General features: G+C 47.4%; 1 protein-coding gene across 6 annotated transcripts in view; it reads right to left on the bottom strand.

Moving 5' to 3' along the window:
- Positions 1-14,112, bottom strand: part of ANKRD17 (ankyrin repeat domain 17) — a 147,888-nt gene that overhangs the window by 95,292 nt on the left and 38,484 nt on the right. For 2 of the 6 annotated variants that reach the window (XM_040418134.1, XM_040418133.1), the window contains exon 1: positions 705-885. The exons of the other annotated variants lie outside the window; for them this stretch is intronic. In XM_040418134.1, the coding sequence (XP_040274068.1) occupies positions 705-758 (54 nt within the window). In that variant the 5' untranslated portion in view covers positions 759-885. Of the gene's footprint in view, positions 1-704; positions 886-14,112 lie in introns of those variants that run through there. 6 annotated transcript variants of the gene reach the window in all.

A 14,112-nucleotide genomic window follows, 5' to 3' on the forward strand; every position in this document is an offset into this window, starting at 1 on the left:
AAAGCAGTCAGCTTCGGGCTCAGCAGAGGACTCCAGGATCTGCTCATTGATCAGACCTGAGAAGGGTCACAGCATTCCCCCATAAAACCACCGCCGCCCACCTCTGCAAGGTTCACCCCTTAATATCTCCTCAAGTGTCAAAAGAGGGCAGGTGACCCCTACCCATAGTGCGGCTTCTATGTATGGATCCCCAGGGTGGCACAACCAGTAGGACCCCGGCTAGAGGGCGGGTGACTTGCCATCCTGCAGAAATCTCTGGCGAATCTGGTCAGAGGTACAACCCAAGAAGATAGGATCTTTGTGACAAGAATGGCACCCTGCACAGTGTGGGCCTGTGTGACAGGATAAAGCAGGCACACTCCTGGCACTGTAGTGTGGTGCAGGCCAGAAGTGAGCTGGAAACTTCCACACTGCCGGGCTGCGGAGACAGGCAGGGTACTAGGCCTCCAGACGAATTGTGCAAGACATCTGATACTGGGAGAAAGACCCCACCTTCTAATGAGTTAATGCAAAGGTCACAGGCACGCAGGCGGCTTATGTAACGCAAGGCCCCTCGCTGGCCCGGATCCCGGCGGCCGCACCACACAACCGGACCGGTACCGGGCGAGGACGGAGCGGGAGCCGTAGCAGAGGAGAAGGCACAAGGTCTGGCGAGCCGCCGGCCAGTCTCCCCCTCCCCTCATGGCCCGCACCCGACGCCGTACCTCCAGGATGTCTTCTAGAACATATGCTTCCATGTCGGCCGCCGTCTCCACCATGTTTCATCACACAGCCATAGCTCTTGCTGCACTAGGATTAGCTCTGTGCCAGCAGGAACCCTCCTCTGTCAGCCAGGGAACAGGAAATGGAACGTTCTATTCTGGCCCGGAGCGGCTCTGCAGTTCCAGCGCAGGCCTCTACCAACACACACAGGGGTGACTCACGCAGGCTGCTCTTAAAGTCACACGCTTGTTTTTTCCACCCACCATTTTCTGTGCTGTGGAGAGGTGGCCGGATACAGGCTGCACGTGTATTATCCACTAGCGGCATCCACACGGTATGAGGGGAGAGTGTCCTCCGGAACCTCCCCTGGTTTTGGCTGTCCAAGCCTTGAGAAAGTGGCCTGAAGGCTTCCTTCACACGCGCCCCCCCCCCTCCCCCAAAATGTGAAACACCTCAAAAAAGGTCTCCTAGATCAGCATTTTTGCCCATGCAGTGTTATAGCACCTGGCATCCTTAGCCTTTCTAAAGTATGTGAGGTCACCAAAAATCCCAAGCAAACACACACTGCACCAAATCAGAGAAAACCAGCACTCGGTGGGTGCTGCATTTTGGGATAAAAATAAATAAAAAAAAGCCATTGCCCCCAAAACCGCCACTACAGAAATACACCTATATGTCCTGCGTTTATTTCCCCTAGACTTCCATGTTAGGGCTACTTTCACACACGAGTTTGGTGCGGATCTGTCATGGATCTGCAAAAACGGACCCGTTACAATAATACAACAGTCTGCATCCGTCATGAACGGATCCGTATGCATTATCTTTAACATAGCAAAGACTGATCCGTCTTCAACACCATTGGAAGTCAATGGGAGACTGATCCGTTTTGGCTCAGTTTCGACAAGCAGACAGCAAAACGCTGGGGCAGGCTCCAGCAATGGACCATACAGCCCCCCTTTCTATACCTGCATCCATGTCCCTGCTGGGGGCAGCCTCCAGCAATGGACCATACAGCCCCCCTTTCTATACCTGCATCCATGTCCCTGCTGGGGGCAGCCTCCAGCAATGGACCATACAGCCCCCCTTTCTATACCTGCATCCATGTCCCTGCTGGGGGCAGGCTCCAGCAATGGACCATACAGCCCCCCTTTCTATACCTGCATCCATGTCCCTGCTGGGGGCAGGCTCCAGCAATGGACCATACAGCCCCCCTTTCTATACCTGCATCCATGTCCCTGCTGGGGGCAGCCTCCAGCAATGGACCATACAGCCCCCCTTTCTATACCTGCATCCATGTCCCTGCTGGGGGCAGCCTCCAGCAATGGACCATACAGCCCCCCTTTCTATACCTGCATCCATGTCCCTGCTGGGGGCAGGCTCCAGCAATGGACCATACAGCCCCCCTTTCTATACCTGCATCCATGTCCCTGCTGGGGGCAGGCTCCAGCAATGGACCATACAGCCCCCCTTTCTATACCTGCATCCATGTCCCTGCTGGGGGCAGGCTCCAGCAATGGACCATACAGCCCCCCTTTCTATACCTGCATCCATGTCCCTGCTGGGGGCAGGCTCCAGCAATGGACCATACAGCCCCCCTTTCTATACCTGCATCCATGTCCCTGCTGGGGGCAGGCTCCAGCAATGGACCATACAGCCCCCCTTTCTATACCTGCATCCATGTCCCTGCTGGGGGCAGGCTCCAGCAATGGACCATACAGCCCCCCTTTCTATACCTGCATCCATGTCCCTGCTGGGGGCAGGCTCCAGCAATGGACCATACAGCCCCCCTTTCTATACCTGCATCCATGTCCCTGCTGGGGGCAGGCTCCAGCAATGGACCATACAGCCCCCCTTTCTATACCTGCATCCATGTCCCTGCTGGGGGCAGGCTCCAGCAATGGACCATACAGCCCCCCTTTCTATACCTGCATCCATGTCCCTGCTGGGGGCAGGCTCCAGCAATGGACCATACAGCCCCCCTTTCTATACCTGCATCCATGTCCCTGCTGGGGGCAGGCTCCAGCAATGGACCATACAGCCCCCCTTTCTATACCTGCATCCATGTCCCTGCTGGGGGCAGGCTCCAGCAATGGACCATACAGCCCCCCTTTCTATACCTGCATCCATGTCCCTGCTGGGGGCAGGCTCCAGCAATGGACCATACAGCCCCCCTTTCTATACCTGCATCCATGTCCCTGCTGGGGGCAGGCTCCAGCAATGGACCATACAGCCCCCCTTTCTATACCTGCATCCATGTCCCTGCTGGGGGCAGGCTCCAGCAATGGACCATACAGCACCCCTTTCTATACCTGCATCCATGTCCCTGCTGGGGGCAGGCTCCAGCAATGGACCATACAGCCCCCCTTTCTATACCTGCATCCATGTCCCTGCTGGGGGCAGGCTCCAGCAATGGACCATACAGCCCCCCTTTCTATACCTGCATCCATGTCCCTGCTGGGGGCAGGCTCCAGCAATGGACCATACAGCCCCCCTTTCCATACCTGCATCCATGTCCCTGCTGGGGGCAGGCTCCAGCAATGGACCATACAGTCCCCCTTTCCAAGCCGATGAAGCTGGGGTGGTCTACTCTGACACACTGCCATGGGACTGCCGAGGCTCTCCTTCCCACACCAGCACTGCCTACTCTGCGGTGAAGAGGAGACCTGGCTGTGGGGCAGCGACCAAGCATGCATGTCCAGCAGCACTCAGTGCCACATAAACTGCCATACAGACATGGCACTGATTCTGGAAATGAGCCAAGTGTTATTACACATGAAAACAAGAAAAAGTGGAAGTTTAAAACTTGTAAGGTGCCCCCACCTTAGGGAACAGGAAACAATACCTGGCCCGTGGCAATTTCATTCCAGCTTTCATTTCTTACAGGCTTTTTGCAAAGTGAATTCAACAACCTATGAACAAGCTGCTTCTTAAAGAGGTATTGCCATCTGAGACAACGGGGGCACATCCCCATTGTCAGATAGTGCAGGTCCCACCGCTGGGACACGCACCTATATCGAAAACGGAGCAGGAAAGGTGGTGGCTGGAGGAACCCTGGTTTTCCCAAGTCTGGCCACTGCTCCCATTGATTTCTATGGGGCCGACGGAAATAGCCAAGCCAGCACTCTGCTATTTTCAGTAGCCCCATAAAAATTTACATGCACAGTGCGCCCTCCATTACTTTCGGGGCTCCGTTCCAGATATGGGTGTGGGTCCCAGAGATGGGACCAGCACCTATCACACAATGGGGCATATCCTAGCGATATGGCCCCCAATGTCTGAGGTGGGAAAACCCATTTAAGGAGAATTAACCTCTTACACCTTCCTGGTACGTGGTCTAAATAACAAACCCTCAAGCCACATAACTGCTATATGAAGGCATCACTGGGCCCCGCGTATGGTCTGGCTGCCATTCCATAACGCTCCATACAATGGACAGACTGCCAGCACACAGATCACTTGGGCCTCCCGCACACAGCAGGTCAGCAATACACGGGCACCAGCCATTTGTGCACTGCATCACAGATTCGGAAGGTGCGGAGCGGAAGAACCCCTTTAACTGTTTACAACCTATGTCAGGCTACCTGCAGATTTACAGAAAACCCTCAGCGTATTACCATACACTTTGCTGGTACTGTATGAGACAAATCTCAGGTAAACGTTGCTTCTCCCTCATGCGGAAATTGAACTCGCATGAGATTTTGAAACCCGCTACATGTCAACTGTGTGATTTCTAGTGCAGATTTCACCCTTTTCAATGCAAGGGTGAGATCTGCGGGAAAGTCTGCATCCCAAAAAAATATAAAAAATTATTTTTGGTGCAGATCTGTTGCGGAAATGCACAGAAATCCACATGAAAATATACCATATTCATGTGTGTTACCTTGCACAAGCCTAACATCCCTGGGGACTTTCAGGTCTCTTCTGTCACCAGATTTAACCCTATTAAGCTAGCTGACATTAGCGATGTGCTAATGTCAGCTAAACCTAACTAGCCTATTCCCGTTCTCCCACCTTTGTCGCCTCCCTCCAAGTCCTGATTGACAGGGCCAGGCAGCGCTCACATCTGTCTGCCAGCCCTGTGCTCTGGTGAAATCTCGCGGCGTTCAGTATTCGGCACAGGCGTGGTGAGGAAGCTGGCAGCCTGCAAGCGTCTTTCCCTCACCGCGCCTGCGCCGAATGGGACGAGATTTCACCAGAGCACAGGGCTGGCAGACAGATGTGAGCGCTGCCTGGCCCTGTCAATCAGGACTTGGAGGGAGGCGACAAAGGTGGGAGAACGGGAATAGGCTAGTTAGGTTTAGCTGACATTAGCACATCGCTAATGTCAGCTAGCTTAATAGGGTTAAATCTGGTGACGGAAACCCTTTAAGCATTCTTCTCACGGCAAGTTACTATTAAACGGGTTATCTGAGATTAACGAATGCCCCCCACACTGAGTCCACTTACCTGGCTCCCCGCACAGCTCCTGGTCACCGCACTGCCGCAGCAGCTTCTCCCCATGCGCGTTTTCATCCGAGCACGGGGAGAAGCACCAACGGCGGTGCGGCGAGCCAGGTAAGTAGATTCAGTGAGAAGGGCCCGGGCATATGGGGGGCATTTTTTAGTCTCGGATAACCCTAAGGAAAGTTCCTTCGCCTGCACCGTGGTGACATATTCCCTCCCAGAGAGTCAGTGTATTGTTTGTATTCATGGACAAGTGGGAAACAATCAGCACTTTATCCACAATTCTCCACAACTGATGTCAGCGCTCACCAGTACGCACACTGCTGCACTGGGGTATACTGGGCTATTTGTACAGCTTCACTTTTCTACATACACTTCTCTAAAAAGAGGAAACGCCAAACACACAGCAGCTCAAATGAAGTTACTTTGGGCAGAACTGTGTATGCGTCCAGAAGTCAGAGACCATTACACAGAGGACTACTGGTCTTCACAAGCTAGGGAAACTGGTTATGAAACTGCCTCCTTCCAGCGAGGAGCTCTGAATACTAAGCTGTACACAGTCAGTGACTTCCATCAGTGAGGCCTCATGCACACAAACATCATTTCTTCCCGTGTCCATTCCGTTTATCTTGCGAACCATATGTGGAAAGATTCATTTGAATGGGTCAGAAAAAAACTAAAACAAAAAAAAACACACAACAGAAGGTACTCCGTTCCGTTTCACAAAAAAATAGAACATGTCCTATTATTGTCCGTTAGAGGCATTCCGTTATTCATTAGGTCATAATAGAAATCTATGGGCTGCAAAACGGATCCGTTCCGTTTCAGTTATGCAGGGGAGTCCATAACGTAATTCACCTTTTACCAGTAAACGAAGCGTGAACGAATTTCACAACCGGAAATTCGCTAATCGCTACTCACAATCCCTGACCAAAACACTGACGAGGCATTAGGCTGGCATACAAGGGTGGTATCAATAGGCTTTTTAACAACCAATCAGAATAATAGGTACTAAACAAAGAACCGCGACACCCAATATGACATGGCTTAGGGCTCATACACGTGAACGTAGTCCACAAACTGCGAATTCACATAACACAGACACCTACCGTGTGCAATCTGCCTTTTGGTGAACAGAATGTCCTGCCATCCATAGAACATCTATATCCTTGTCCGTAATGCGACACGTTCTCTCTTCTTTGTCAGCCCACAGAACGGACATGCAGACAGCACGCGGTGTGCAGTCCGCATTTTTGCAGCCGCACTGAAGTGAATGGGTCCCCATCAGACTTGCAAAAAGTGCTAGTCAGATGTGGACAAAAAGGTGACGTTTCAATAGGATAAACTCCGTTTTTCATGGCCATTTTGCATCCGTGTGTGCAGCCATTTTCTTTCCATTTTGCATCCATTTTAAGAGCCTTTAAAAACAGATTTTTTTAAACTGCAACCCCTGCAGTGCTCTAAGTGGCCTCAGTATGTAAGTAATGCTCCCCTGTAGTGCCCCCATTATCCATCATGCCCCCCCAGTAGTGCCTCTAGTGTCTATAATACCACTATATGATTATACAGGGGGTACAAAATGCTCCACAGTAGGGTTGTCACAATACCAAAATTTGTATTAGATTTCAAAACCATAAAAAGTATTGAGATACTCAATACCACCCCAAAAAAAATTAAACACCAAAAAAGCCGTGTGTGTTCTGCATTTTATGGAACCTCCGGCCCATAATAGCACAGTCCTATCCTATTTTTGGGAGGGACAAGGTGACTAAAAAAAATAATAATAAAATAAGGCGAATCGTGCATTTTTTTTCCGTTATTGCGTTCTCCGCATAAGAGATTATTATTATTTTTTTTTACGTTTTAATAGTTTGGACTTTTCAGACGTGGCAATATGTCATATGTTTATTTATTACTAGCAGAAGGACGGGTTTGTGTGTCATTAAAAGACATCGACAGTATCCCCATAACAGTGACCTCTACAGCACCCCGCCCCTTAACACTGCCCCCCTGCCACTTTAAAATGGGACCTCCACAGCAGCCCATCTCCTTAACGTGGAGCTTCACAGCACCACACTCTCTTGACAGTGACCTCCTTAGGGGCCCGCCCCCTTAACAGTGATCTCCACAGTACCCCGCTGCCTTAGGCTACTTTCACACTGCCGTTTCTGGGTCCGACTGCGAGATCCATTTCAAGGCTCTCACAAGCGGCCCCAAACGGATCAGTTTAGCCCCAATGCATTCTGAATGGATAAGGATCCGTTCAGAATGCACCAGTTTGGCTCCGTTCCGCCTCCATTCCGCTCTGGAGGCGGACACCAAAACGCTGCTTGCAGAGTTTTGGTGTCCGCCTGGCGATGCGGAGCCAAACTGATCCGTCCTGACTTACAATGCAAGTCAATGGGGACGGATCAGTTTACATTGACACAATGTAATTGTAAACGGATCCGTCCCCCATTGACTTTCAATGTAAGTCAGGACGGATCCGTTTGACTTACACTTAGACTTTTTTTGGACAGAATAATGCAGACGGATCCGTTCTGAACGGATACCAGCGTTTGCATTATAGGTGCGGATCAGTCTGTGCAGATACCAGACGGATCCGCATTTAAACGCAGGTGTGAAAGTAGCCATAGCAGTGACTTGACAGTACCCTGCTGCCTTAACAGTGACCTCCACAGCAGTTGCCCCTTTAATAGTGGCCCCTGCCCCCTTAACAGTGCCCGCCCCTTTAACAGTGACCTCCACAGCGCCCTGCCCTTTAATGCTAGGGCTACACGACGACATGTGTTGCGCAACATTTTGTCTCAACAATTTTTATATTGATAGGCTATGGTGTCGCACTGTGACATGTGTGATACTGTCTGCTGAGCTGTGCATCTAATCCTATCCTGCGTGATACTGTCTGCTGAGCTGTGCATCTAATCCTATCCTGAGTGATACTGTCTGCTGAGCTGTGCATCTAATCCTATCCTGCGTGATACTGTCTGCTGAGCTGTGTATCTAATCCTATCCTGCGTGATACTGCCTGCTGAGCTGTGCATCTAATCCTATCCTGCGTGATACTGTCTGCTGAGCTGTGCATCTAATCCTATCCTGCGTGATACTGTCTGCTGAGCTGTGTATCGAATCCTATCCTGCGTGATACTGTCTGCTGAGCTGTGTATCGAATCCTATCCTGCGTGATACTGTCTGCTGAGCATCGAATCCTATCCTACGTGATACTGTCTGCTGAGCTGTGTATCTAATCCTATCCTGCGTGATACTGTCTGCTGAGCTGTGCATCTAATCCTATCCTGCGTGATACTGTCTGCTGAGCTGTGCATCTAATCCTATCCTGCGTGATACTGTCTGCTGAGCTGTGCATCTAATCCTATCCTGCGTGATACTGTCTGCTGAGCTGTGCATCTAATCCTATCCTGCGTGATACTGTCTGCTGAGCTGTGCATCTAATCCTATCCTGCGTGATACTGTCTGCTGAGCTGTGCATCTAATCCTATCCTGCGTGATACTGTCTGCTGAGCTGTGTATCTAATCCTATCATGTGTGATACTGTCTGCTGAGCTGTGCATCTAATCCTATCCTGCGTGATACTGTCTGCTGAGCTGTGTATCTAATCCTATCATGTGTGATACTGTCTGCTGAGCTGTGTAGCAGTCGCAGCGCAACACCATAGACTATCATTATAAAAATTGTCGTGCGACATGTAGTTGTGCCCTATGTGTCATGCACCAAAATAAAGCCTGCTTACGCTAATAACCATGCTTGTCCCAGAAAATAAAACGTAACTTTTACTATCATTAGTTAAAATGCTTTCCTAAATATAAGTGAATGCGAGCAAAACTAATTTAAAAATATCTCATGCCCTGTCAGTTCTGAAGCTGATTGCTGCATCTGCAGTGACAGTCGGGGGTGCACTCCCCGTGCCTTAACATGCTTGAATTCTGCTTAAAAGACCAGTGCAGCACAGTCTTATATGTACGAGAAAGGAATAGTGCTTTGTGGCAAACAATGTTTACTCTGAAATTACTTCACTGGTGATTTTCTACACTAATTGCTAGAACAGACACTGACATAGGAATCTAAAACACTAATGCTGTAACCCAACATGTTTCGCCAGCTAATCTGGCTTCATCAGGGGTTCTGTCTGTTACCCCTGATGAAGCCAGATTAGCTGGTGAAACATGATTATAATAGTTATAATAGTCATACCGCAGAGCAGCACAATACATGGTTTTGTAGTAAAAAATTAAATTAAAAAAATTATAACTTGTAGAGCAGTTTCCATATGAGACCGCCAATAATTTGACCCTTTAACCCCTTTACAACCTATGACATAATAGTACATCAGCTGACAACCAGCAGTAATGGCCAGGGTTGGAGCCAACTCCAATCTTAGTAATTTAACCCCTCAGATGCCTCTGTCTATAACAACTCCAGCTTCTGGGCATTTAAACAGAGGGAAGGGGCTCCCTTTGCTCTTCCATCAGAGCCCCTGCGTTGACATAGAAAGTGTCGGCAGATAAGAACCATTTGGCCCATCTAGTCTGCCCAATATACTGAATACTATGAATAGCCATTGGCCCTATCTTATATGAAGGATGGCCTTATGCCTATCCCATGCATGCTTAAAGAGGACCTTTCACCGATCCTGACATAAGTATACAGACATGGAGAGCGGTGCCCGGGAATCTCACTGCACTTACTATTATGCCTGGGCGCCGCTCCGTTCTCCCGCTATGCCCTCCGGTATCTTCGGTCACTAAGTTATGGTAGGCGGAGTCTGCCCTTGTTCTGCTGTAGCGCTGGCCAATCACAGCGCAGAGCTCACAGTCTGAGAGGTTCTTTTCTCCCAGGCTGTGAGCTCTGCGCTGCGATTGACCAGCGCTACAGCAGAACAAGGGCAGACTGCGCCTACCATAACTTAGTGACCGAAATCTCCGCCTACCATAACTTAGTGACCGAAGATACCGGAGGGCATAGCGGGAGAACGGAGCGGCTCTCTCCATGTTTTTATTTTTACTTTTTATTTAACAACTATTAGCCTCCTTAACCGCCTCAGCTCCCCTAGCTTAAACCCCCTTAATGACCAGACCACTTTTTACACTTCTGCACTACACTACTTTCACAGTTTATTGCTCGGTCATGCAACTTACCACCCAAATGAATTTTACCTCCTTTTCTTCTCACTAATAGAGCTTTCATTTGGTGGTATTTCATTGCTGCTGACATTTTTTGTTATTAATCGAAATTTAACTAAATTTTTGCAAAAAAAAATAAATTTTTCACTTTCAGTTGTAATTTTTTTTAAAAAAAAAACGACATCCATATATAAATTTTTCTCTAAAATTTATTGTTCTACATGTCTTGGGTAAAAAAAAAAAAAAAAAATGGTTTGGGTAAAAAAGTTATAGCGTTTACAAACTATGGTACAAAAAAGTGAATTTCCGCTTTTTGAAGCAGCTCTGACTTTCTGAGCACCTGTCATGTTTCCTGAGGTTCTACAATGCCCAGACAGTAGAAAAAACCCACAAATAACCCCATTTCGGAAAGTAGACACCATAAGGTATTCGCTGATGGGCATAGTGAGTTCATAGAACTTTTTATTTTTTGTCACAAGTTAGCGGGAAATGATGATTTTTTTTTTTTTTTTTCCCTATACAAAGTCTCATATTCCACTAACTTGTGACAAAAAATAAAAACTTCCATAAACTCACTATGCCCAACACGAAATACCTTGGGGTGTCTTTCCAAAATGGGGTCACTTGTGGGGTAGTTATACTGCCCTGGCATTTTAGGGGCCCTAATGTATGGGAAGTAGTTTGAAATCAAAATGGGTAAAAAATGCCCTGGCCACATTCCAAAGAGCACCTTTCGGATTTCACAGGGCATTTTTTACACATTTTGATTTCAGACAACTTTTCCCATTTTTTAATACAAAGTTGGCATTTGACCAAGATATTTCTCTCACCCAGCATGGGTATATGTAAAATGACACCCCAAAACACATTCCCCAACTTCTCCTGAGTACAGTGATACCACATGTGTGACACTTTTTTGAAGCCTAGATGCGCAAAGGGGCCCACATTCCTTTTAGGAGGGCATTTTTAGACATTTGGATTCCAGACTTCTTCTCACGCTTTAGGGCCCCTAAAATGCCAGGGCAGTATAAATACCCCACATGTGACCCCATTTTGGAAAGAAGACACCCCAAGGTATTCAATGAGGGGCATGGCGAGTTCATAGAATTTTTTTATTTTTTTGGCACAAGTTAGCGGAAATTTTTTATTTTTTTTTTTCTCACAAAGTCTCCCTTTCCGCTAACTTGGGACAAAAATTTTCAATCTTTCATGGACTCAATATGCCCCTCACGGAATACCTTGGGGTGTCTTCCTTCCGAAATGGGGTCACATGTGGGGTATTTATACTGCCCTGGCATTTTAGGGGCCCTAAAGCGTGAGAAGAAGTCTGGAATATAAATGTCTAAAAAATTTTACGCATTTGGATTCCGTGAGGGGTATGGTGAGTTCATGTGAGATTTTATTTTTTGACACAAGTTAGTGGAATATGAGACTTTGTAAGAAAAAAATAATAATAATAAATTTCTGCTAACTTGGGCCAAAAAAAAGTCTGAATGGAGCCTTACGGGGGGGGTGATCAATGACAGGGGGGTCTATATGGGGTGATCACCCCCCTGTAAGGCTCCATTCAGACGTCCGTATGTGTTTTGCAGATCCGATCCATGGATCCGTGGATCCGCAAAACACATACGGACCTCTGAATGGAGCCAGCCTTACAAGGGGTGATACATGACAGGGGGGGTCTATATGGGGTGATCACCCCCCTGTAAGGCTCCATTCAGACGTCTGTATGTGTTTTGCGGATCCGATCCATGTATCCGTAAAAAACATACGGACATCTGAATGGAGCCTTACAGGGCGGTGATCAATGACAGGGGAGTGATCAGGGAGTCTATATGGGGTGATCAGGGGTTAATAAGTGACAGGGGGGGGGGGTGTAGTGTAGTAGTGTTTGGTGCTACTTATTACTGAGCTGCCTGTGTCCTCTGGTGGTCGATCCAAGCAAAAGGGACCACCAGAGGACCAGGTATATTAGACGCTGTTATCAAAACAGCATCAAATATACCTGTTAGGGGTTTTAAAAAAAAAACAAAAAAAAAAACGCATCTACAGCCTGCCAGCGAACGATCGCCGCTGGCAGGCTGTAGATCCACTCGCTCACCTTCCGATCCTGTGAACGTGCGCGCCTTCACAGGAAATCTCGCGTCTCGCGAGATGACGCATAGATGCGTGACTCTGCCTGGAGCTGCCGCCTCCGAAACGCGATCCTGCGTTAGGCGGTTAAGGGCTAGAACCTTTGTCATATTCACCCTAATAGAGCTCTATTAGGGTGAATAGGACTTTACACTCTCCCTGCTGCCCTGTGCTTTGTGCACACAACAGCAGGGAGCGGACCATGGCAGCCAGCTTCTCATGTGCCCCCCAGCCCCTGATCAGCCCCCTCTGGTAACTCAAACCCCCCCCCCCCCCCCGACTAATCCATTCAACAATATGGGAGTCCAAGCACAAAGACTGTAATTTATTGATAAGCCTTCTATGTGGGACAGTATCACAAGCCTTACTAAGGTCCAGATAAGCGATGTCTACTGCACCTTCACCATCTATTATTTTAGTCACCCAATCAAAAAAAAAAAAAAAAATCAATAAGATTAGTTTGACATGATCTCCCTGAAGTAAACCCATGCTGTTTTTCATCTTTCAATACATGGGATTTTAGATGTTCCACAATCCTCTCCTTAAGTATGGCTTCTATTAATTTCCCCACTATTGATGTCAGGCTTACTAGCCTATAGTTGCCCGATTCCTCCCTACTACCTTTCTCGTGAATGGGCACAATATTTGCTAATTTCCAATCTTCTGGGATGACTCCTGTTACCAGTGATTTGTTAAATAAATCTGTTAATGGTTTTGCTAGTTCACCGCTGAGCTCTTTTAATAGCTTTGGGTGTATCACATCAGGCCCCTGTGACTTATTTGTATTAATTTTAGACAGCTGCCTTAGAACCTCTTCCTCTGTAAAGACACATGCATCAAAAGATTCATTAGTCTTACTTCCTAAAACGGAGGTCCTTCTCCTTCATTTTCCTTTGTAAAAGGTGAACAGAAGTATTCATTGAGGCAGTCAGCTAGTTCTTTATCTTCTGCCATATACCTTCCTTCTTTTGTTTTTAATTTGGTAATTCCTTGTTTTAGTTTCCTTTTTTTATTTATGTATCTGAAGAATGCCTTATCACCTTTTTTCACTGACTGAGCTAATTTCTCTTCTGCTTGTGCTTTAGAAGCTCTTATAACTTGTTTGGCCTCTCTCTGCCTAATCTTATAAATGTGCCTGTTATAATTACTAAATGATATCTTTGTTTTTAATGATTTTGGCCACTTCTGCTGAGTACCACAGTGGTCTCTTCCTTTTTGCTTTTACTGGCAAGCCTAATGCAATTATCTGTTGCCTTCAATAGTGCCACTTTTAAGTAGTCCCATTTCTCCTGGACTCCATTGAAACTGTTCCAATCTGATAGGGACTCGTATACCACTAATATAATTATAGAAAAGTCTGTTTTTCTAAAACTTTTGTTTTTGTATGGTGTGAATCAGTCACTGTACTTATACTTAATATAAATTGAACGGTACCACTGAAAAATACAATAAAAAAAGTTATGGCTCTTGGTAAGACTAAGGGGGGGGAAAAAAAAAAATAATGAAATGAGAAAAAAAGAAAAATAGAGAAAACACACAAATTGGTTGGGGTTGAATGACTGCACATCACAAAAGGGTATTCCTAAATACACGTCACGTTTTAAACTGATGTGTCCAAACGTATGGGAAAGCAGTGTACAGTGAACTAGGAAAACCGCAGCAACATGTAGCATAGAACTAGGGCTGCTAGATT

The sequence above is a fragment of the Bufo bufo genome, chromosome 2, assembly GCF_905171765.1.
Source record: "Bufo bufo chromosome 2, aBufBuf1.1, whole genome shotgun sequence".
Taxonomy (NCBI): Eukaryota; Metazoa; Chordata; class Amphibia; order Anura; family Bufonidae; genus Bufo; species Bufo bufo.